Source organism: Lampris incognitus, chromosome 7 (assembly GCF_029633865.1).
Source record: "Lampris incognitus isolate fLamInc1 chromosome 7, fLamInc1.hap2, whole genome shotgun sequence".
Classification (NCBI taxonomy): Eukaryota; Metazoa; Chordata; class Actinopteri; order Lampriformes; family Lampridae; genus Lampris; species Lampris incognitus.
In genome coordinates, this window is record NC_079217.1 from 3,537,578 (window position 1) to 3,563,621 (window position 26,044).

Genomic DNA, 26,044 nt, shown 5'->3' on the forward strand with positions numbered 1-26,044 from the left:
CCTGCGGCCCAAAAAGCATATTGCCGATAGACCACTATTGTAAAAGAGACGCTTGTTACACTGTTCTGTTGACAGGGCACCTGCAGCTATAATCATGGTCCATTATTATTCTTTGTGTTGTATATTTTTTAAGCCATGGGGTTTTACTATTTTTTAAAAATTCCAAAGCCCAGAAAAATCTTCTTTTTTTTGTTGCATGACGTCACGGCTATGTACGCGCACTCTACACGCGGTCTAGAGCGCAGATATGTATACGTAGATACCTCGTTTGGAATTTGACGTGCGTCTACGTGGTCGCCATATTGGGGCGGTCAACCGTCAAGTCAAGAGTCAGAGAGTTGAGCTGATAGAAAAATGCCTCAGGCGTGTTTGGCTGTTCGAACAGAAGAAACGTTAAAAACAGGCAACGCGGGATAACATCACAAGTAAGTGACAATTTTATTAACAATAATTTTACATAACAATATTTTACTGTTTTGGAAGTCAGTGAACGTGAAATATCACCTCAGACTATCCTGAAAATTATCTGATACTGTCGTAATGTTAGCTAACGTTAGCTAGCTACCTAATGGAAACATGGCTGGCTAGCTAGCGAGCTAGCTAACTTACAGAAGCACTAGTACAACTAGGGGTAAACGTGATATTTAGCTACACCTCATCTCATTAGTTGTATCATTTATTTTATAGAAAGGTATCATCTGGGATGTGTTTGTGCTCATGAGATTATACAAGCTACCAAGTTTAAATTGGCTAGCTAGCTAGATCTACTAAGCCATATTATGCTGCTACCTTAATGTACTGGCTGCACCATTCAGCTACATGCCAGAAGTTATACTGAGATGGCCTTGTTTTTGTCAAAGGTTCCCAAAAAATCCTGGACTAAGGAAAGCTTGGGCCATAGCTGTTAGACGGAAGGATTTTGAGCCTACAGATACTACAGTTCTCTGCACCTGTCATTTCAAGGCAGATGATTTTGACAGAACTGGGCAAACTGTGTGTATGAAGAAATGTGTGATCTTTTCAGTTTTTACATCCTTTCCAGACCATCTGAACAAGGTTAGTGTATTTTTAAGTCATAAGATTATAGCGTTATTTGTGGTAAACAGCATTTATAATGGAAACTGATTGGCATAATGAGCATATACAGTACATGATCTCTTGCTAACATAACGGTAATTACCACTAAACCTGATATTGAAAGTAAACATCCCTTTTTAGAGTTTTCTAATATTGATTTCTTACTTAATTTGAAGGTTCCCAATAAAGCCGGGTCAACTAGGACATCAACACAAGCTGATGAATCTGTGTCTGAACCGCAGAACTCCTCAACCTCAGTAAGTGTAACAGAACAGTTCTTATCCACAGCACTTTTGCAATATACTTAGTTGTGTTCTATAGTGCTTACCCAACAAGTGCTATATTTTATAAGATCACCACTATGCCCTTGACCCCTGACCAAGTTAAATATAAGTTAGCTGAGGCTGAAGCGAGAGTTGTTCCAACTGCAGGGGGGGTGGAACAACAACCCAAGGGTGGAACAACAACTCCTCCTACAGGAGGGTGGAACAACAACCCGAGTTCGGTCCAGTTCCAGGACATTTTCCGCCGTCCAATGGTCCGCTGTGGGGTTTCTCCGGGGAACACTGGCAATGTGACGGCCCAGGATGAGATGGTGTCCTTGTCTGCTGTGGACGTGTCATCTGTAGTGCCGGCTAATGACTCCGACACGGCCTGCTGTCCATTTGAGGACGTTGTCTGTAGTGTCATCCTGGACCACAGTTACCTGCCAACTCACTTCGGAGGTCTGACGGAGAATGCATTGGTGTACATAAGAGGGAATGTTGTACGACAGGTGATGAAGCAGCTTCCATGCGATGTGTGCTGAAACATTTTGGTGTCTGATGCTGTACCAGCATCATTTTCAGAAAGCTACCACCTGTTGACCTTGAAGAACAATGGAGGCTTGATGATTCCATCTGTAGGCACTGTCAAGGTGATCCGCTCAGCAGAGCGCTGCATTCGACAAACCACCAACATTACATCAGCAGCTCCTCAATGCAGCGTTTCCCTTGTCAATCACTTGGTCCGGTCCGACATAGGTTCAGAGGATGTGTTCAATCTTGGTAACCATATAGTTGAAACTCAGGACGGTATTGACAATCACCATTTTTCCATCCTGTCATTAGTTGTCAGCACATTCCACAAATTGAGGCAGTACCACATTGCCAAACTTCACACTCTGCAATTGCAAAGTGGTAGCTTCCGAAAGAAGCTCTCTAAAGCGATACTGTTTCAGGGATACTAATCCTTATAACAAAAAGTTCTAAGGTCACATGTAACTGTATGTCAAAACATACAATTAAATAAGAGACACAGATGCCTCACAAAATAAAACAAATCAAAATACAATAGTGATAGTGATGATAATACATGCAATAAATAAATGCAAAACAGCATAAAAACAAGTGTAAATCATGTATAAAACAAAGAAATCTAAATAAAATAGATAGTGATGATGGTAAATGCAAAAGACATTGAAACGGAGTATAAAAAGAAAAGTGTAACTGATGAAGTATATGTGCGTGTGTGTGTATATATGTAATAAAGCAAAGTCAGGACAGGTTATGTGGGCTATGTGTATATTTGATTCAGCGACGAGATCCTAAGCTTAGATTTTGAAAATGTTGATGATTGTTTGGCAATAGTGATATAGTAGGTATTCCACAGTATAGATCATCTTTATTGAATAGAAAACTGATTATTAGTATATTATAGTAGCTAATTATAATTATCATTCTGTACACATGATAAAAAAAAATTCCCAAATTAGAACAGCCAGATGACAGAAACCTTCGTCAATGGCTCAGCTTGTGAACAGTGTCAGCTTTTTACATCACATCTTAATGTTGTAATTCTCTCCATATTCATTTTACTTTTTACTTTAACTTCTGTCTTTATTTTCCAAATATGTGTTAAACAGGACTTCCAGTTTTATTGAACTTGTTCATACATCAAACTTATGTAAGCAAACTTATGTAAGCAAGTTTTTGCCAGTATGGTGTGGAAAGACTGTTGAATCTTTTACACGGAAATAAAATATTTGAGATTAACAATTTTTGTGTACTGGAGCTTGCTGAAGTGGACTTATCATACTATATTTGCCTCGGATCAGCTGACTGGATATTCTCTTAACTGGAGTCATGGGGAACAAAAATAGTTGTTGTTTTGTTTTTGCATAGAGGCGATTCGAACTACCCCCCAGTAACTTTAATTCCAAGTAACCAGTATTATTTATCAATTTCTCAAGTTTATATCAAACCACATTTTGTGAAAATCGGTTGAGAATTAAGCGAGTTACAGTCGATTTATGTAGAGAAGTCTGCATCGCTCAATACACATTATATTCGTTTACTTCTGGATATTGACAACTCCAATATGGCGGACGGGCAGACGCGTAGCAGCGACGTACAGCAGCGGCCAATGAGGTATCATATACAGTGCATCCGGAAAGTATTCACACCCCTTCACTTTCCCCACATTTTGTTATGTTACATCGCCTTATTCCAAAATGGATTAAATTCCTTTTTTTTCTTATTCATCTACACACAATACCCCATAATGACAAAGTGAAAAAGGTTTTGTAGAAATTTTTGCAAATTCATTAAAAATAAAAAACTGAAATACTGCATGTACATAAGTATTCACACCCTTTGCTATGACACTCAAAATTGAACTCAGGTTCATCCTGTTTCCACTGATCATCCTTGAGATGTTTCTACATCTTGATTGGAGTCCACCTGTAGTAAATTCAATTGATAGGACATGATTTGGAAAGGCACACACCTGTCTATATAAGGTCCAACTGTTGACAGTGCATGTCAGAGCAGAAACCAAGCCATGAAGTCAAAGGAATTGTCTGTGGACCTCTGAGACAGGATTGTATCGAAGCACAGATCTGGGGAAGGGTCCAAAAAATGTCTACAGCTTTGAAGCTCCCGAAGAGCACAGTGGTCTCCATCCTTTGTAAATGGAAGAAGTTTGGATCCACCAGGACTCTTCCTAGAGCTGGCCGCCCAGCCAAACTGAGCAATCGGGGGAGAAGGGCCTTGGTTAGGGAGGTGACCAAGAAGCCGATGGTCACTCTGACAGAGCTCCAGTGTTCCTCTGTGGAGATGGGAGAACCTTCCAGAAGGACAACCATCTCTGCAGCACTCCACCAATCAGGCCTTTATGGTAGAGTGGCCAGACGGAAGCCTCTGCTCAGTAAAAGGCACATGACAGCCCGCTTGGAGTTTGCCAGAAAGCACCTAAAGGACTCTCAGACCAGGAGAAACAAGATTCTCTGGTCTGATGAAACCAAGATTGAACTCTTTGGCCTGAATGCCAAACGTCACGTCTGGAAGAAACCAGGCACCTCTCATCACCTTGCTAATACCATCCCTACAGTGAAACATGGTGGTGGCAGCATCATGCTGTGGGGATGTTTTTCAGTGGCAGGAATTCGGAGATTAGTCAGGATCGAGGGAAAGATGAATGGAGCAAAGTACAGAGAGATCCTTGATGAAAACCTGCTCCAGAGCGCTCAAGACCTCAGACTGGGGTGAAGGTTTACCTTTCAACACGACAACGACCCTAAGCACACAGCCAAGACAACGAAGGAGTGGCTTCGGGACAAGTCTGTGAATGTCCTTGAGTGGCCCAGCCAGAGCCCAGACTTGAACCCCATTGAACATCTCTGGAAAGACCTGAAAATAGCTGTGCAGCGACGCTCCCCATCTAACCTTACAGAGCTTGAGAGGATCTGCAGAGAAGAATGGGAGAAATACCCCAAATATAGGTGTGACAAGCTTGTAGCTTCATACCCAAGAAGACTTGAGGCTGTAATCGCTGCCAAGGGTGCCTCAGCCAAGTACTGAGTAAAGGGTGTGAATACTTATGTACATGCAATATTTGTTTTTTATTTTTAATAAATTTGCAAAAATTTCTACAAAGCCTTTTTCGCTTTGTCATTATGGGGTATTGTGTGTAGATTGATGAGAAAAAAAGGAATTTAATCCATTTTGGAATAAGGCTGTAACATAACAAAATGTGGGGAAAGTGAAGGGGTGTGAATACTTTCCGGATGCACTGTATATGTCTATGGTCTAGAGCCCTAGAGGCAGGATGGGAGTAACACTACTGCGCATATTCAGTGGGCCGGAAGTAACCCGGAAGCCAGAAACTTCTTCGCCGTATGCGCCAGGTGAACAATTGTCATAAGAATGAACAGGCGCCATTTCTAGATCCGACATACTATAATACTTCCATGGTTCAGTTTCAGTCACCATTGTTTGAAGAGCGCGAAAAAACTTCTTCTGCTGTCTAAGACACAACACAGTGGCATAGAAGCCCCACCGCTAACTAGCGTTTAGGCAATGTAATTGCAGAGCGAAGCAGACACCAGCGCACAAGTATGAATGCTGACAACTGCGTAGGCAACAGCATAGGCTCTGAGTAGATTCTACACAGAAGCATAACTTTACCTTTACCCTGAAAGATAACACCTTTGTATCTATATATTTATAAACTCACTGATATACAAGCTACAACGCTGTTAAATAGTAGAAAGGCATTAGAAGTTGATGGAATGCAATAAAACAAAATTTTCAAACCCTAAAAGACCAATAGACCAATAGAAATCTTAAATCTCATCTTTAGTGTTAATGTCTAATCATTTGGAACATCCCTGCCAAGACACAAGTCATGTCAAGTCAATTTTATTTGTATAGCTCATTATCACAAATTACAAATTTGCGGGGGAATCCGGGTAGCATGGTGATCTATTCCATTGCATACCAACACGGGAATTGCCAGTTTGAATCCCCATGTTACCTCCGGCTTGGTCGGACGTCCCTACAGACACAATTGGCCGTGTCTCCAGGTGGGAAGTCGAATGTAGGTATGTGTCCTTGTCGCTGCACTAGCGCCCCCTCTTGTTGGTCGGGGCGCCTGTTCGGGGGGGGGGACTGGGGGGGAATAGCGTGATCCTTCCACGCTCTATGTCTCCCTGGTGAAACTCCTCACTGTCAGGTGAAAAGAAGCGGCTGGTGACTCCACATGTATTGGAGGAGGCATGTGGTAGTCTGCAGCCCTCCCTGGATCGGCAGAGGGGGTGGAGCAGCGACTGGGATGGCTCGGAAGAGTGGGGTAATTAGCCTAGTACAATTGGGGAGAAAAGGGGGGGGGACAAATTTGCCTCAGTGGGCTTGCTAGCTGGCTGATTGCCATGCTGAGCTGTTGCTGACCAGTTTACAGGGTATTTGCACTTAACATACACCATGACATTTCTAAGGATGTCTTTCTGAAATGTGCATACTTTTGCAAAAGACTCACTGCATGTACTGCTAGCTCACCTAACTCTGTAACGTTAACCCACAGTTTTGTAACCCAGCTCAGGGGACTGTGTTTACCACACAGTTGTAAGTAAGCCTATCTTCTCACAGTGATGAACAGTTGATTATTACATACACAAACACACTTGCTAGGTTTCACTCTACACCACTGTGAGATCTGTATCCAGTGAAGTTTAGTCACCTAGTATGTAAAGAGTAGCGCCTGGGTGGCAGCAATTGTTGCCTAGTCTGTACGCACCTTTACCCTCTTTCCTTGATCCTCTGTGGCATTTACTGAGAGAAAGTGAGTTGTTAGTGGAAGAGGGAGAGAGGTGAGATGTGTGTGTGTGTGGGGGGGGGGGGTGAGAGGAACACAGAGCAGTAAGGCGGAGGGGGGTTAGGGGGTGTGGGGATTTTATGCCATCTTGCTGGTTAGCATGTCGTCGAGTTGCATCAGGGCTGGAGGGAGTGCAGAGCGGTCAGGGCAGACATATTTAATGCCTCTGAAGTAATGGGGCTGAATCAGCAGATAGCTCTACTGGGAGCCATTAGCCCAAACATGTGTCATTAACCCCTTCCTCGGCCCAACCCCCCCACCCCCACCCCCCATCATCCACCAAGCCCCCGAAACCCTGGGCGCTGCCTCAGGTGGGTTCGATACAGGGAGAGGGGTAAGGAGAAAACCAGTCCATTATTTACAGACGCTGGCACAGATATACTTTTTCTTCCTCATTTTCTCTCCACTCCCCCTCCCCCTCTCTCTTTGTGTGCTGGCCTCAGCCCGTCTGTGTCTCCTCCCCATTTTTTCCTATAGCTCTTTGTGTCCGTGTCAGCCCTCTCTTGCAGCTCGCGTGTTGTTTCAATCAGTGTTTCATATGCCAGGCAACTCTTTGTGTGTTACTTTCTCCAGGGTGCGTTTAAATGAGGCCGTTTTGATTGCTGGAACTGGGGGGGGGGGGTATTAAAACGAAAGAATAAGAGAATACAGTGGGGGGGGGCATGGAGGCCTTTACAAAGAAGAACAGGTACTGCTAAAGGGTTAGGGTTAGTTGGATGGTGTTAGGATGGGGGGATGGGGGGGGGCTGCCAAGTTGGAGCTTCACTGCCTTTGAGCCTAACTTTAAGCAGGCCTCTCCGTGCTGGCTGGCAGCTGAGGGGCAACAATGGAGAGAAGCGGCAGGCCTCCACAACACCTGCCAGTCTTAATGGTAAACACATGTTAAGAAAAGCAGGGAGTCGAGAGGAGGAAGGAAAGAGGAAAAGGGGGCAGGTACACGCCGTTACAGCGGCTCTGAATTCAGGAGGCTTTGTGTTATTTTTCTGGCTGTGGTGTGGCTGTGTGTGAGTTTATGTGCAAGTCATGCAGGACAGTCGGCGTGTCTGTATGAGCCCTCTGTTGGGTTGTGTGCCGGACGCCGGGGTCTGTGGAACGTCACGTGAGTCTGAGCTCGAAACAAAAAGATCCAAACAATAAAAACGCAATTACATAAAAAAAAAAGGAAAAAAGGGGGAAAAAACCAGCCGAACAGAGAGGGGTTGTGGTTGAGGTGGAAAAGCTCCATCCCAAAGGGTCGTTTCAGCAGTCCAACACATCGGGGTTTGTCACCTATGTGCAGCTAACGTCTGAGCCACTTTAACACACACATGTCAACACACACAGTATACATGTGTGGGTGTGTTGCCCGGTGCTTGGAGTGATCATCCTAAGTGTTGGTATTTTGCCATGCCCTTGACAATGTGTGTGTGTGTGTGTGTGTGTGTGTGTGTGTGTGTGTGTGCGTGTGCGTGTGTGTGCGTGCACAGGTGTGTCTTTGTCTGTCTGTCTTCATGTATGTGCATATGTGTGAGAGTGTAAGTGCTTGTGTGCATCTTTGTCCGTGTGTTTCGGCCTTGCCCAGGCGTGCATGTGCAGCCGTGCACTACCTCTGCATGTGCAGGGTCTGTGTGTGTGTGTGAGCTCATTGTAAGCTTGAGGGGTCTCCCCCTCTCCCAGCTGAGAGCTACACGTCATGTCTGTCACCTTCTCTCTGGCCACAAAGCTGCCCATTATGGACACTCAGGGTTCGGTGACCAGAAAGAGTGGGCTCCAGCCAGACGGCCAGCCGGACCCCCTTCCCCTTCCACATGGCTTTTATTCCCCCAGCCCCCCACACCCCAGTCCCTACCCCAACAGTCTCCCCTTTGCCCACCCCTTACCCTTCTCCCCCTCTGCTATCAGTGGCCTTCGCCCTGTCATTTCCCAGTCCTTCTCTCTGTCTGTCCCCCCCCCCCCCATCTCTCCCTGTACTAATTATGAATCTCCGCAGCCTTCTCCGCTAGAGTTCACCATGCTTGGCACGAGGCCATGTTCATCCCTTTTGGCTTCGGCAACACCAGTCAGCAAATCTACTGCCGCTGACTGATTCACCTCCCCATGGGCCCCCGCCCACCCCACTACCCCACCCCACTACCTTTTTATGTCTCCTCCATTTCTTTCCCATCATCTTATCATCCCTCCACATTCCCTCCACCTCTTTTCTACCCCCCCTTCTTAGTTTACACTGCATGCAGCCTTCAAGTCAGTTGGCCTCATATTCTTAGTTCATCTTTTTTTCTAACGGAGGACCCATCAGAGGCAACCTAAAACTGGGCCACTCTCAGCCCACTGCATGTAACATGTAAACCTGACACCTGCAGGGGGTGAAATGAAAGGCAGGTAGAGCACAGAGAGCACTCTTGGGAGAAGTATACGAAGGATCTCATGGCTGAATGCTGCCTCTGGAAAAGCCTTTGTGTGTCTCCACAGCTGGTCTCTCCTACCTTGGCCCGTCCCTCTCAAATGGGCTGCAGGAACTCCAACCCCCATCTACATCGCCTCCACCTCACCCGGTGTCCTGTATTCACTCGCTGCCTGACAACTTTGACGAGCCTGAGGATTTTCACTTCTTTCCCATTTGCACACACGCGCGCACACACACACACACACACACACACACAGTTTTGAAATAGCCCCAGTGCATTTTATGAGAGGGATATTTGAACACACAAGATTTATTTCCCTCTCTGTATACACACAGTTAAATCAACCTGATATAATTTTCTCCCATTCTCGCACTCGTATACACACACCTACACTCTTCCTCTTGCTCGCTCTCGGTCTGTTGTACTCGTAGCATGTGTACTATGTCTATAGCTGTAGTACATATGCTCTCACATGCACACACGCACTCTTTCTCATACACATACCTACACTCTCCCTGCCTCTTTTTCTCACACGCGTGTGTGCCCATATACAAACACCCTCTCTTGCACACAAAAACACACACACACACACACACACACACACACACACACAATCTGACTTGCTCGCTCGCTGGTCGGCTGCAGAAGGAGTCAAATGGCCCAATGTGTTAAAGGCATTAGGTAAGCACAAATCCAAAAGTGCTCCTCGGGCTGATATCATGTGTCCTGCTTCATTACAGTCTGGTGTATACATTCAGCTGCATCTCTGACCACCACCCTCAACCCCATCCATCCATCCATTCATCCCGCTCCCTTCCATTCCTCCGCTCGTTCCCTCCCCCACTCCTCTTCTTTCCCCCGGGGAGCGCTAACACAGAGCGGGCTGTGGCATGACGTTAGCCGAGAGAATAGACTGGCCGTCCTGCTGCACAGTGGACCCTTTCCAAGCACCGCCACTTGCACAGCGCTGCACAGAAACTGACAACACCACTTGTGTGTGTGTGTGTGTGTGTGTGTGTGTGTGTGTGTGTGTGTGTGTTTGTGGCAGTGTCAATGGTGGGGAGGGGGTATATTTTTTAAAAAAAACTTTCAGCAACCTATGCCTACAGGTATATGTGGCCGAACCCTGTTTATCTTCGCAACAAGGCTTCTCTCTCTCATACACACACACACGCACACACACTTTTAGTGGAGGGAAAAAGACTGTACCTAGGCTAATTTCTGTCACAGGATTTATGAGCAAGGAGAGTTGAAATTGCCGAGGGAGGTAAAGTTAGGGAAGGGAGGGAAGAGAGATGAAATGAAAGAAAATGCCACCTTTGATATAAGTTTAACAAGCAAACTCTTGTCCACATTGGTTTTATGGCGGCCATTTTTTTCACCTGCTGCTATTTTGGGTCCTGATATGGCATTAAGGAGGGCGGGTGTTGACCAAGACCAGCTGAGAGGTGTGTGCATGCACGTGTGTGTGTGTTTGTGTGTGTGTGTGTGTGTGTGTGTGCGCGCGCGCACTGGAGAGAGAGTGAGATCAAAGAAAAGGGCCTGTAACCTGTAGCCTGCCGGCTGAAGCCTCTGGCCCTGTCAAACGCAGCACAGAGGAAATAACGCCGCACCTCATATCCCACAGCAGCACGTGTATGTCTGTGTGTGTGTGCGCGCGCACGCCCATGAGGCTGCAAAAACACTGAGGCCTTTTCTCCGAGCCTCACCGCAGCACTTGGCCTGCCTCACCACACTCGTCTCTATGGCAGGCGAGCGGACGGGCGGCGCTCGGCTAACGTTAGCGCTTTTCTCTCTTCGTAAGCAGTTTACAGTGTGTGTGTTTGAGGGGGAGCGGAGGTCACAGCTGACATGCTTCAGCCCCAGCACAGCTCTGCCAACCACCTGCGCCCTGGGGCAGCAGAGAGGTTAAGGAGGGTGAGGGTGGAGGTCGGGGCAGATGAGGAAGGGTGGCACTCATTGTAGTGAAGGAGGCCATCAGAAACACCCTGCTGGCTGTGACAGAGTACAGCCTGATATACTCAGCAGAGATGGGATTTGGGATGATAGTGGTGATTCCGCTTCCCGGGTGGGAAGATGGCTGCGCGCATTCACATTTGCGGCGGCCTCACCCAGTGTGTCCATGCAGTGTCTTTGTCCACATCTTCGTCCAAGTTTTGTCGTCGTTTGATGGCTGGGGGAGCTGGTGCTGGATTGGCTGGGGGAGCGAGGCAGGCTAAGCTAACTGCTAGCCCATGCAGACCGGCAGTTCCGATAACACCAAGGGCGGTCTGGCGACGACCTCACCTGGCGTTGACTGTGGTGTTTTGATGTGGTCGTGAGGAGTGCGGGGAAGTGTGTCGAAGCTGTCTGGCTGGGAGAGCTGGTGCTGGATCGGCTGGGAGAGCTTGGTCTGCTTCATGCTGTGGGCCCGGGGACCACGGCCCCTGCCTGGAGCTGCACCCGAGGAGGAAAACGCTGATGGCAGTTTGACAGGACTTGGAAGTGGGGCGGGCTAAGCTAACTGCTAGCCCATGTAGACCAGCGGTTCCTCCTGGCTGGCGTTCGTTCCCTTGGACAGTGATTTTTTTTTTGTTAAGTTTGGATATGTGTGTTTTTGGATGTGATTTTGTCTTTGTGTTTTACTGCTGTGTGTTTTTGGATGTGATTTTGTCTTTGTGTTGTACTGTTGTGTGTTTTTGGGTGTGTGTTTGTCTTTGTGTTGTGCTGCTGTGGGCTGGGGGAAACGGCATTTCATTTCATTTCATGTACGCAAGTGCATGAAGTGAAATGACAAATAAAGTGTTCCTGATTCCTGATTCCTGGTCCATAGGCAGAGGAGAGATGGGCTTGGTGGGGTGATAGAAGCCAAAGCAAAATGTAGGTCTAGCAAGTCTGGGAAACTGAGCCGTTCATCTTTTAGGACATTTTCCAGTTCTTGCTAAGAACGTGCCTTTGTAGCCTTGCTTATATGCAGTAACCATGTTTATTTTTGTGTTATTTACATTTATTGTTGCTTTTTGTCGTTCATTTTGCAACCTATCCAAACACTGCCTTTGACCACAGATGTTCACTTCTCCCAATCCAAACCTGAGTGGATAGCAAACCAAGGTCAAACCCACCCTTATACCCGCTTTTACCCTAATTGGTCCATATCCTTCCCCAGCACTACCTAATACATGCAGTTGGCACTTACCCCTAACCAGACTTCTTCGCCCTTTCACTATTTATTTCCATCTTGTATGATGTGTGTATATTATAGCGATGCACCAATTCCAATTTTCCTGGCCGATTCAGACTTCCGAATTTTTTTAAAGTCTGACCTGCCATTTCCGATTTTGGCCGATTTGGATTTTTTTCTTCTTCCAAGAACCATAATTGACAGCATACACAAATATTTTTGTAACTTTATTGGAAATTTCAATTGTATGTTATAATAAAACATCATCATCAGCCGCTTCTGTGGGGTTGGGTCGTAGTTATTTAAAAAGTTATTTAATAGTCAATAATAAAACGTTGACTATTAAATAACCTTTTACATTTTCTCCAAAACTGCACCAGCTTACAGGACCTTCTCTCACGCTCACTCAAACAAATCTCCAAATAAAGAAGTTCTCCAGGTTCTCCAGGTTACTAAACAGAGTTTTTTTTTATCCCCCCCCCCCCCCTCGTTCCAATTGTACTCTTCTGAGCCGTCCCGGTCTCTGCTCCACCCCCTCTGCCGACCCGGGGAGGGCTGCAGACTACCACATGCCTCCTCCCATACATGTGGAGTCGCCAGCCACTTCTTTTCACCTGACGGTGAGGAGTTTCACCAGGGGGACGTAGCACGTGGGAGGATCACGCTATTCCCCCTAGTCCCACTTCCCCCCTGAACAGGCGACCCGACCGGCCAGAGGAGGCGCTAGTGCAGCGACCAGGACGCATACCCACATCTGGCTTCCCACCTGCAGACACGGCCAATTGTGTCTGTAGGGACGCCTGATCAAGCCAGAGTTAACACAGGGATTCGAACCGCCGATTCCCGTGTTGCCGAATACATGTTTTGACACTGTTACTGCCCAGTCAACCGTAGATGTGAGTCGCACATGTGGGCAGTTGACTCAGAATGGGCAGCGACGGAAAGCAGCGTTCGTGGAGCGAGCTGGACAGTGAACGGAGAGAGGGAGCGGTGATTGCGAGAACAAGCATTTTTCAAAGGTTTTGAATCTCCGCAAGCACGAGCTTCATCATCATACAGTCATAACTGTACACAAAGAATGGTAGGCTGATAGGTCCAGTAGTTTATGAGATTAGCTGCGGACAGATACACAGACACACACACGCAACCATTATGATTATGAGCAGAGCTAGCTTGCTGTGTTTACCGTCTCCCATTAAAAAAAAAAAAGAAGGAATACTGGTTTTGCCGTTGATTACCATGGCAATGATTGAACGCAGCCCTAAATTTTATTTGTACAAAAAAACTCTGTTTAGGCGTTCGGGTAGTGTAGCGGTAATTTCTGTTGCCTACTAACACAGGGATCGTCAGTTCGAATCTCCGTGTTACCTGCAGCTTGGTCGGACGTCCCTACAGATGCAATTGGCCCTGTTTGTGGGTGGGAAGCCGGATGTGGGTATGTGTCCTGGTCACTGCACTAGTGCCTCCTCTGGTCGGTCGGGTCGCCTGTTAGGGGGGGAAGTGGGACTGGGGGGAATATCATGATCCTCCCACGCGCTACATCCCCCTGGTGAAACTCCTCACTGTCAGGTGAAAAGAAGCAGCTGGTGACTCCACATGTATGGGAGGAGGCATGTGGTAGTCTGCAGCCCTCCCCGGATCGGCAGAGGGGGTGGAGCAGCGACCGAGACGGCTCGGAAGAGCGGGGTAATTGGCCGAGTACAATTGCGGAGAAAAAGTGGGGGGAAATTAAAAAAAATATGTATCCGGGTATGTGTCTTGAAAGTGAACTAAAAGTTGATTGTATTTCGCAAGCCACCAGATCGTTCACTGCTGATCTCAGCACAGGACAATTGGGGGGAACACTGGATGAACCAAAAATGACCTCTTGTCTTTATTTTGCCAGGGTCAGACCAAAATGGTTGCATAGCAAACCTTTTCTTTTTGGAAAATGCACGTTCATATTAGACTTGGTCGCATTCGTGCGAGGGTTTGCCTAGGAGGCTGCACATCCACAGACTGACAGGCAAAACCTTTTTACTAGGTAGATATCTTAGCTTGAACGCTGTATATTAAAAACTTTTTTTCCCATATTTCTCGTTCAACTGACTTAGTTACTGAGCAAAAGTCTTATAATGGCAGTAAAAATATAGGTTTTTCTGTCCGTGTCTGCGATTATCTGTCCGCTGCTAGTCTCACATACCACTGGGCCTGTCAGCCTAATGATTTTTGTGCACAGTTATGACTGTATGATCAACAGCCTCTCATGGTGATTCAAAACCTTTGAAAAACCTGTTTTATACCACAATTGAGTGCTAACTCCTCAGCTGGCTTTTCGCCCAAGTCAGAGCACCGGAGAAGGGGTGATACGTAGGCAGTGCCTCCGTATTTTCCCTTCTCCCGGTAGGCGAAAAAAGGGGTGGTTTGTCACCAAGTCTGAGCACCAGAGAAGTGGAGATATACCTGGCAGTGATCTGCACTCTACTGGGTGCATTGTTCTAGTTTTATCTGTTGTCATGTTCTCACATATTTTGATTTGATTGTTTGGTCTTCATATCCCAGTTGTATCGAATTCTGTATTTAACCATAGAAACTAGCACTGCTAGTATCTTCCATGGCTGAAAAAATTACATTAAAATACTTACATTCCAGTTCTCTTCCACATCAACATCTCTACATCTCTTCCGCTTCCGGTGTGGGAAGATGGCTGCGCAAACTCCCATTTGCGGCAGCCTCACCCAGTACTGTCCATACGGTGTCTTTGTCCGTGTCTGCGTCCAAGTTTTGTCTTTGTTTGATGGCTGGGAGAGCTGGGGAGGCTAAGCTAACTGCTAGCCCATGCAGACTGGCAGTTCCGATAACACTGAGGGCGGTCTGGCGGCGGCCTCACCTGGCGTTGACTGTGTTGTTTTGGTGTCGTCGTGAGGGGTGCAGGGAGGTGTGTCGAGGGTGTCTGGCTGGGAGAGCTGGCGCTGGATCGGCTGGGAGAGCTTGGTCTGCTTCTTCCGGTGGGCCCGGGGACCACGGCGCCTGCCTGGAGCTGTGCCTGAGGCGAAAACCCCGAGGGTGGTCTGACAGGATGCGGAAGTGGGGCAGGCTAAGCTAACTGCTAACCCATGCAGATCGGTGGTTCCGACAGTCATCCTGGTTGGCGTTCGTTCCCTTGCACAGTGATTTTTTTGTTTAGTTTGGATGTGTGTGTTAGTTTGGGTATGTGTGTTGTTGTAGTTTTTGGATGTGTTTTTGTCTTTGCGTTGTACTGCTGTGGGCTGGGGGGAACGGCATTTTTTTTCATTTAATGTACACAAGAGCATGAAGTGAAATGACAGTGTTCCTGATTCCTGATATCTTGGGGGCACCCCGGCGGCTCACCTGAACAAGTGTGTACCATATGTCAAGGTTGAGTCCTTACTGCAGCAGCCTGGGTTCGAATCCGAACCATGGCCCTTTGCTGCATACCATCCCCTCTCTCTCCACTGTCACTGTCAAATAAAGCAGAGAAGCGCCAAAAAAAAAAAACACCTACATAAACACAAGACATAAAGACTAGTCAGAAAGCCTTTACTGATCCAAAACCCGGAGTTCCACAATTCTGTCTTCTGCTCCTGACAGGCCGGATTTGAAATGCAGAAGGCCCTATATCAGAATGGGCTTGAATTGTGATACTTTACAAAAAAATTGTTTTCCTTTTTTTTTGGGGGGGGGGGGTCATCACGATGGGTAAAGGGGGAACGGCAAAACGTCCTGCGAGGAGAGTGAGCGAAAGTGATAAGGTCACGACGATGGGTAAATTGGGGAGAGGGAGGAGAGGGAGGACTCCTTGGGATGAGAGGTGAGGGCAACGCTGCAGGGGAGAATGGTGGATGCAAGGAGAAAAGGGACATGAGAGGTGTTTTTGTTGTAGTCCCGGCGAGAGGTGCTGTGAGGAGCTGCAGCTCTCCCAGCTGTTCCTTTGGCCCGAGCCGACTCTCACTTACAGCGTGGAGCCTGGCTGGCGCAGCGCAGCGCACTCAGAGGAAAAACCCTTCTCTTTGTCTTTCCTTGAGCTCTCTTTTTTTTCCTCCTTTCTTTCTCTCTCTCTCTCCCTCTCTCTCGTTCTCCACCTCTCCTGAGTTTTTCTCATAAAAAGAAAGGAGAGGTCCTGGTAATCAGTTTTTGGCTCCAGTTTGGGGGCTCATATGTAAAGCCTCCCCCTCTCCCGCTGCCCCCCCCCAACCCCACCCCCCACCTCTCTGGATGTAATAGATGAGGATAGCAGAGCGTATGTTTACGAGCGCGAGTGCTGGACTTGGCAGGGCCCGGCGCTCCTTCAGTGTCTCACAGTTCATCACAGCTCACTGACTGACTGACTTGGGCCCCTGTCTCTCCAGCATGGTTTACATTACATGCACACACGTGTATACACACACACACACACACACACACACACACACACACAGTTTAGTTTCTTCATTTTCAGCCCCCCTCTTCCTCCTTCAACTTCTCATTGTTTCTCTGTCCCCAACCACCCCCATGGTAATTGTTTATGATTGCAGATAAATGTCCGTACAGCCATTAACTGTATTGCACGCGCTCTCTCTGTCTCTCTGTTTCTCTTCCACCCCCCACTGCCCCTTTTTTTTCCTCTCCCCCTAGTGGTCCTATGCATTGGAGAAGCCGAACACGGGCAGCGTGTTCAACTTGGCCTGGTCTGCAGACGGCACCCAGCTTGCCGGGGCTTGTGGCAATGGGCATGTCATCTTTGCCCACATTGTAGAGCAGCATTGGGAGTGGAGGAACTTTGTCATCACGCTCATTAAGAGGAGGACCATGCAGGTACAGTGAGAGAGAGAGAGAGAGAGAGAGAGAGAGAGAGAGAGAGAGAGAGAGAGAGAGAGAGAGAGAGAGACATGCACATATACCCCCCCCCCCCAATTTAGCTATGCTGATGCGTATTTACAGTGCGCTGGCACACAAAAAAGAGGCGCTTGACAGCTTATAATACACATTCCACCTTACCCATCTTTTAAAACTTCCACGGGGTTAAAAGGCAGCCTTTCCGTGGCATCGGACGTTTACAGCAGCAGTTCATCACCTTTTTGTTTTCCTGTTTGCTGGAATTTCAAACTGAGCAGATTAAGTATGGCCCTGGAACCCGGTCAGATGAAACATGATAGTTCAGTAATACACTTATAACCTAAGTCATTGTTAAAGTTGATATTAAAGCGACATTGTGTAATTTTTCTAATAATTTAGCAAACGAGGCGTGATCATTTCCTCACGCACAGGAAATAACACTTGCTATGAGTCATGATGAAAATTAACGTGGGATTTTTTTTCTTCAGCAGTGGACCATCCATATTTTTTGCCACCTCTACCACCAACAAGAAAAAAACAGCTAAAATCTTGCGTTCAGATTCGTCATGCCTCACAGCAAGCGTCACTTCCTTTGTGCAAATAAAGGATAATGTGTCGTTCGCTGGTATTGCGACAGTACTCCCCGTGTTTGTCGCACCCGACCATTTGAGGCAATAGCAGCGGAATGAGATGGTGTATCGAAGCTCCGGGGTTCTCAGTTTGTTGTGTACACACTCCGGATCTTAATACATTGATTAAAAAAAAAAAAAATTTACACAATGTTGCTTCAGAGTTTGTTCTGTTTATACATAAAGCGTCTCGGAGGCCAGGTGTTCCAAACACAGTGTCAAATGAGACAAATTCAGAAAAGGTGGAAATGGAAACACATTGGTTGTATGTCTAGGTGAGATAACTAATAGGCCGAGGGCTTACACAAACCTCACTCCGGTTCTCTAGAGTCCTAAGAGTAGATCTTTAGAGTCCCAGTTTTGTCTACCATAGACTGAAGTTCTCTGTTAAACAGTGCTCTCTGATATGCTGCTGTAACTTGTTAAAGCTCTGTGATACACTGTAGCACCTGTAGCTAGAGCTCTATTATATGTTGTTGTGTTCTGTTATATAGTGCTCTGTTAAACTCTGCAGTCCTGTTATGTTCTTTTATATGTAGTAATACTCTGTTATATAGTGCTGTGTCACATGATGTATTACTCTGTTATATAGTACTCTATTATGGGGGATGCACGGAAACAGGCCCCACAACTGGTTTTGGCTCCTAAGACCGCAGTGTAAGAAATGCCTCTTTACACACTGCAGGTGTGCTTATACTGCCGTTAAGACATAGGCTACTGAAATACAGAGCATCCCTCTCACAAATACACTTGATGTTGACCAGACAAACATTCCTGCAGCCTGGCGTGGTTGATCCTCCAGTGCTGAGAGTAAGAATAAATGTTGTGATGCGAGAAGCAGACGTGTGAGAGATGAAGTGAACAGGCTGCGCAGACCGAGAGGCAGACGCTTCCCAGGTCCAGATTACTTGCGGCCATACATTATAGTGGGACCCTCCCAGTGTGCCAGGCAGCCCAGCAGTGACAATGGCCAGCCTGTCTAGCTGCCTCCCTCGCCCCACCACTCTCTACTGTTTAAACTCACACTAACCACAAGGTAGCGTTTACACGCGGTCGACACACCCACATTAGCAAACACACACATACAAGCACAGTCACACAAACGTATGCTTATACACATGTGCACTCACACGAAGACACACACATGAAGACACTTGCATGAAGACACACATGCTCACATACACACACACGAGCCTACACACATGCCTGTGTACAAACACATGAGTCCTCATACTGGCCCATAGGCAGCTCTACCAAGTGCAGTTTGCGTAAACTGAAAAACTTGGGTCGTCAGCCATTTATTTTCAGCCTTGCAGGCCTCTTTCTTTCTTTTTTCCCCTCCTCCCCCTCTTCTCCTCACAGTCGTTTTTAAAAGTGCACATCTGCCAATGGTTTGTGAATCAGCCGGCTAAATTTACCACCTTGCGGTCAAATGTTTTTTATTTTTTTTACTTTTATTTTTTATTTTTTTTTATATTCCTGGTTGTGTTGCATGTAAATTTGGCTTGCCGGAGGAGGAAGATTTGTAAAGCTGTAAAAATACCCCCACCATTCCACCTGGTGCTGGAAGAGGCCCTTTCATTCATTCACATGGAGAGCTGGAGGGGAGGTATTTATCTATGCAGGTGAAAAAAAAAAAAGTACCAGCCAGCGCTACACACATACACACACATACGCACACATACATACATGCATACTGTAAACAGTGAAAACGACTTTCTCTGTCCAAAGTCGCACTACGTATGCTTTGACATGCCGCGGACTGCTTCCTGTGTATATTAAGGGTAAATACGCTCCTGTGTACGTGACTTCATCCAGTCCCGCTGGTAGTAACGCCAGTGTCTCCCGCTTGTTTTGTGTGTTTGAATTTAAAGTGTTTGTCCGGTGGTATAAAGTTTATGCCTGTGTTTTTACTTTTGTGGAGTCCATCCGCACGCTTTTCCTCAATTCAATTTTTTTTTGTTTTGTCCATGTCTCACCTCTCTCACCACCTCGTCCACAACTCTGCCCGCCCGCACGCGTCCGTCCGTCCGGCCCAGGTGAGGAACGTAGTGAACGACGCGGTGGACCTGCTGGAGTTCAAAGACCGGGTGATCAAGGCGTCGCTGGCTCACGGCTACCTGGTGGTCACCACGTCTCTCCAGTGCTACATCTACAAGTCAGTTGGCCTGGCGTCCTTCCTTGGCTCCTCTTCCCACCCTCGATCCCTTCACCAGCCATGTTTCCATCTAAACGTTTAGTGACTTTTTTTTTTTAAGTTAAAACATTTTTTTTTTTCAAAATCCGAATCAGGTGTGTTTCCATTTGCTCAGTGATCCTCCGTCATGTGCTGTGTGGAGCCATGTGTATGTGGGTTTGCAGTTCAGCCCAACACTAACACACCTTCAACCAGACGGGAGGAATGATCAGCAGAGTCAGCTGGTGTAGTGTGCTGCAGTGAACAGCATAGCTGAGCACAGCTTCGTTAGCAGGTCGCAGGTCCAGAACCGCAGGTGGCTGTATAAGAATAACTTGCTGGACAAATTTCAAAATTTGTTTGCATCGCCTTCTTGGCGTAGTCGCTTCATTAAAATATCAACTTTTCCTCTTCCGGTGACTGTAAAAACTCAGTTGCTTGATTGTGTTCCACTTCTTTTGGTAGTTTTTGTTGTTGCTGTTGCCGCCATTTTTTGTTTTATTTGGGCTTTTCCATTTAGCAGCGTGTTATTGGCAACTTAAAAATGTCCATAAAGTAACCTGATGGAAGCATTACTGCTGTCACTGGCTGTCCATGCAGTTCTCTCCCTGTGTGACCCTTGACCACCACCGTCTGTCAGCTTTGTACACCGATCTCTCTCCTCCTGTTCTAATGCCATTTCCTCTTCCTTTATTCTATTTACCCACCTTCCATTACATTCTCTTTCTCTGTGTGTGCCGTTTTCTGCTCAGCAGTTTTGGGAGATCTTGTACTTTTGGTGTGAGATGTTTATAGTGTAATTGTGTGTGTGTGTGTGTGTGTGTGTGTGTTTCTTTCACAGCTCTAGGAACTGGAATACTCCTCTCATCTTTGATTTGAAGGAGGGAACAGTTAGCCTCATTCTGCAGGCTGAGAAGTAAGTCTGTCTCTCTCTCTCTCCCCCTGTCTCCCTCTCTCTCTCTCTCTCTCCCTTCCTTCCAGCAGTGGTCCAGTGGAGACTGTGATCACAGTGAGAACGGGCTGTGAGGTCGTCTATCAGTCTCTAATGCTTCATTACTCCACACTGACTCCTCAAACGACCAGCCCAATACACACATGCACGCACTCGCATGTGCATGCCGCATATACACTGAGTCTCGTGTTTGACCTGCCCTGTCATACAGTGGGGCAGAGAGGGCAGAGAGTGTAACCACAGAGGGAGATTTGCTGGATATGGAATTGCTCTTGTGCAATGCTCTGAGCGCAGTATCCCTGGCAATCAGCGGAGAGCTAAATAGATTACCAACCATCTGTAAATCACAGCTGAGTGCCACAAGGCTGCTGAGTAAGTCGGCGCTGTGTTAACGTGCACCGCGTGTTCTAGTTTGCCACCTCATGCCAATAATTAACTCTTTAACTCTTCGTTTATTTTGATCCACAGCCTCACTCCTGTCTCTTATCGCACTTCATACATACCCCACCTCTGTCTATTCCACACACATGCCCCCACATACACAAGCACAGATGTACCCCTGTTCCCCTGTCTTTTAACCACGATTCCTCTCCATCTCTCTGCTGTCCTTCCTCTCCTTTTCCCCAGACACTTCCTACTCGTGGACGGAGCGGGCCTCTATGTGTACTCCTATGAGGGCCGACTGATCTCCTCCCCTAAGTTCCCCGGTATGAGGGCCGATATCCTGAATGCACAGGCCGTCTCCCTCAGCAACGACACCCTCGCCATCAGAGACAAGAGCAATGAGAAGGGTAAAGGGCAACTGGCAGCACTCACACCCCCCCCACCCCACCCCCAGTGCTCTGCTCTTGGATCAGTAACGGGATGAATGGAGTGGAGCTCTGGTTCATTTGTTTTTTTTCCTCTCTCTTCTCTCCCACATCGCCAGGCATCTTTCTCTTCGATGCCCTAACTGGGAAACCCCTCAGCGATGGGAAGCCCTTGACACACAAGGTTTGTTGTCTTTTCTCTGTCTCTCTCTGTCCCTCTCTCTCTGTCTCTCTCTACACCTCTCTCTCTCTCTCTCTCTCTCTCTCTCTCCAGCAACTCCCAATAGGCTTGCACGTCTCTCTCTGTGCTGAAAAAGAAATTAACACATCTCCAGAAGGAGGAAGCGGGAAACAGAGACAGGAAAAAGAACAGGGGGAATGAGTTTGGAGTGAAACGAAGAGTGAAAGAGACAAAAAAGAGGGAATAAATTAGAGGAGGAGGCGAGGGAGGAAGGAGGAGAGGTAGCCAGCCTCAGCAGTTACTGTTTGTCAGCATGGATTTGTCTGCCAGTACTCCACAGCTCCAAGACAGAGGAGTACTGCACTGGAGCCAGCTGGCTCGGCCCAGAACACACACATACACACACACATACACAGTTTCTCTCTTCGCAAAAGACAAGCTCAAACACATATGAACGTATTCATAATCACCCACAATTTACATACAAACACACACTTTCTTTTTTGGCGAAAATTTGTACAGTCACACTACCCCTCTACCCTCCTTCCTTTTTTTTTCCATTCCCTTTGTCTCCCCTCCATCTTTGACTCCTTTACTCATTCTTACCGTGTGTGTGTGTGTGTGTGTGCGTGTGCATGTGCGTGTGTGTGTGTGTGTGTGTGTTTGTATGTGTCTGTGTTTGTGTGTTGCGGTGGGTGTTTTTACTTGTAGTTGGAGGTGGTGGAGATAGCTTTGGACCAGTTCGGGCCATCCAACGAAAGGAAAATTGCCCTGATAGACAAGAATCGTGACCTCTACTTGACCCCTGTAAGCCGTCTTGGCCGAGAACACAAGATCTGCAAGATCGGTGAGGCCAAGTGTAGGGAGGGAGCTCAGCAAGATGAGCAGTGACTTTGTTTTGCACAAATTTCTCTGATTGTAATCATACATTTAATGCTTGTTTGTGCCATTAAGCCTTCATGTAAACCCATTAATCAAAAAGGTGGAAACACTGATCTTCAGGAGTGGCTACCATGGTCATGAATATCTGAAAATGCATAATTTTGCATGCCAACAAAGGACGTTTTTACTTTGTCAGGAAGTGTTGTTTTATACAATGTTGTATTGTTTTCCAGCACAACATGATCTGTTTAGCTGTGTTTCCATCAAGTTATTTTTATGCAAATTTTGAGGTTGCAAAAAGGAAAAGATGAATAGGAATGCTCGATTATCAAAAATATTATAAAGATATACTGGAAATAATTTTTTGCTTGCTTATTATGGTAAAAGGGTGGTGGTAAGTTTTCTAATTTCTCCAATGACTGAAAAACACTCGTAACCTCTTAAATTCTTAAAACCAGTTAACGGAAATACACTTGATTTGCATTTTCTGTTTCTTTTTCAAATTCTAGAAGTTGTTTTTCAATTTGGATGAAAAGGGGACCAAAGGGTGTTCTCCAGTTATTGGGGCATCACACTGCTCAGCCGCCCAGGGAAAGTCTACTCTAGGGTGCTGGAAAGGAGGCTCCGACCAATTGTCGAACCTCGGATCCAGAAGGAACAGTGCGGATTCCGTCCTGGCTGTACAACAGTGGACCAACTCTTTACCCTTGCGGAAGTGCTGAGGGGGGCATGGGAGTTTGACCAGCCAGTCTACATGTGTTTTGTGGACTTGGAGAAGGCTTACGACCATGTACCCCGGGGCACTCTGCAGGAGTACGGGGTACCGGGGCAGTTGTTACAAGCCAGCCAGTCCTTGTATAACCAAAGTGAGAGCTGTGTCCGCATTCTCAGCACAAAGTCAAACACATTTTCGGTGGGTGTCGGACTCCGCCAAGGTTGTCCCTTGTCTTTGATGCTGTTTGTGATATTCATGGACAGGATCTCAAGGTGCAGCCAAGGTGAGGAGTGTGTCCGTTTTGGGAACCTCAGAATTGCATCTCTGCTTTTCGCAGATGATGTGGTTTTGTTGGCTTCATCAGAACGCAACCTCCGGCACGCACTGGGGCGGTGTGCAGCTGATTGTGAAATGGCTGGGATGAAAGTCAGCACCTCCAAGTCTGAGGCCATGGTTCTCTACCGGAAAATGGTGGATTGCTCCCCCCGGGTTGGGGATGAGTTGTTGACTCAAATGAAGGAGTTCAAGTATCTCGGGGTCTTGTTCATGAGGGTGGGATGGAGCGGGAGATTGACAGGCGGATTGGTGCAGCATCAGCAGTAATGCAGACGTACCGGACTGTTGTGGTGAAGAGGGAGCTGAGCCGGAAGGCAAAGCTCTCAATTTACCAGTCAATCTTTGTTCCAACCCTCACCTATGGTCATGAGCTTTGGGTAGTGACTGAAAGGGTGAGATTGCGGATACAAGCGGCTGAAATGAGTTTCCTCCGTAGGATGTCTGGGCTCAGCCTTAGAGATAGGGTGAGGAGCTTAGACATCCGGAGGGAGCTTGGAGTAGAGCCTCTGCTCCTTCACGTCGAAAGGAGCCAGTTGAGGTGGTTCGGGCATCTGATTAGGATGCCTCCTGGGCAGGCGCCTTCCTTTGGAGGTTTTCCGGGCATGGCCAACTGAGAGGAGACCCCGGGGTAGACCCAGAACTCGCTGAAGGTGAAGGGACTACATGTCCAATCTGGCCTGGGAATGCCTTGGGATCCCCCAGGAGGAGCTGGAAGGCGTTGCTGGGGAGAGGGACATCTGGAGTGCCCTACTTAGCTTGCTGCCACCGCGACCCGACCCTGGAGAAGTGGCTGATGATGAGATGTGATGAGAGATTTGGATGAAATTGTGCTTAATTATCTCTTGGAATATATAGACATTTATTATATGTCTGTTTAAACACTTAGGTACCATGGTTCACACTATGAAATGGAATGAAGCTGCTAACATCCTGTGTGGTATCCAGGAAAACCAGTTGACAGTGTGGTACTATCCCACGGCTGTCTTCATTGACAAAGACCTGCTTCCCAAAACCCTGTATATCAAGGATGGCAGGTAAATACAGAAAATTCTAGGAGCATGACATTTATATTTGAATTCAGTGTTTATGGCAGTTTACAAGCCCTCTTAATCCAGAATGTGACAATAAGAATAAGGACAAATTCCTAGATCGCCAAACTTTCACACAGACAATTTTTAGTTCAAGGCTCTGTTTTAGTGACCTTGCTGACCATGGCTGACCTTAGCTGTGGCCATGATCATGTAGGCTAGAGGTACCGGGACAAGACATTAAAGAGAGAGAGAGAGGGGATTTTCTGAGGCCGTTGAAATCAAGTAGAGATGAGAGGGGATATGAGACATGAGGTGTTTCTGGAAAAGTGTTCCACTGAAGCTGTTGCCATTTAGCAACAGCTTTTTTTCCACCCCCTACTTGGTGAGTGCTTGCTCTTTTCCGATAAGAGACACACCCTCAGTGACAGGTGGAAAGCACAACTGGTACCTCTTACCACTGCACTTGTGTGAACATGGTAGAACCGTGTTTTCACTCGTATGAATTCACATACACACATCATTTGCTCAAAAAATGTACGTTGACACATATACCACAAAGTGTTTCTAAAAAAGAGGAAGGATATTTGTAGTGTTGGTACTGGTTGCAGACAAGTAGGGGTTTAGTTGTGGAAACGACTGAGTTTACGCATTGAAACCATCACTTTTTAATGTTATTTTATCAATTCAAGGAAAATATTGGTTGCAGGTTACCACAGTTTGGTCTCTGCATGGGAAACACTGACAAATATAACACATACACACACAAACACTGACTAATAACTGCACAGCCAACGAGTCGGTTGTTTTGTTCCATATCTGACCAATCTGTCATCTTCCACGTAAATGTTAGCATATGCTTAAATCAATATTTTACTTAATTTAAACACTTTGCATTACTCTGTATAGGTTAATGAAGAGTCCAGCTGCACAAGAGATTTACGACCTCATTCCAGCTTTTTTTTAGAGGTTTCTTTCTGACTAGCTTTTAGGAATTGCAAACTTCGTGCCTGGAAATTATGACAACGGAAACACACACGCAAAAAAATGATAGGGGGTTTCACATCATTGTAGTTTGTGTGTGCATGAGGAGCATTGTTATTGGTTGATATGTTCAGGATGGAAGTACCTGAGTTAGGATACTGCAGGGCAAGAACCAAACCTATCATTCTTTTTGTTTCAAAGCAGCAACATCTAGAAAATACCCAAATTCATCAATCACCTGAATAACCTGGCGCTTACATGATGCTTCGTTGTCTTAAATAATGA

General features: G+C 46.6%; 1 protein-coding gene across 2 annotated transcripts in view; it reads left to right on the plus strand.

Moving 5' to 3' along the window:
- ift80 (intraflagellar transport 80 homolog (Chlamydomonas)) overlaps window positions 1–26,044 on the plus strand; it is a 59,736-nt gene that overhangs the window by 22,289 nt on the left and 11,403 nt on the right. For both annotated transcript variants that reach the window (XR_008810506.1, XM_056283240.1), the window contains 7 exons: window positions 16,867–17,046; window positions 19,736–19,854; window positions 20,714–20,788; window positions 21,452–21,615; window positions 21,753–21,817; window positions 22,526–22,661; window positions 24,634–24,781. Coding sequence is in view for 1 of the 2 variants with exons in the window: in XM_056283240.1 (XP_056139215.1) it covers window positions 16,867–17,046; window positions 19,736–19,854; window positions 20,714–20,788; window positions 21,452–21,615; window positions 21,753–21,817; window positions 22,526–22,661; window positions 24,634–24,781 (887 nt within the window). In the remaining variant the exon portion in view is untranslated. The remainder of the gene's footprint in view (window positions 1–16,866; window positions 17,047–19,735; window positions 19,855–20,713; window positions 20,789–21,451; window positions 21,616–21,752; window positions 21,818–22,525; window positions 22,662–24,633; window positions 24,782–26,044) is intronic.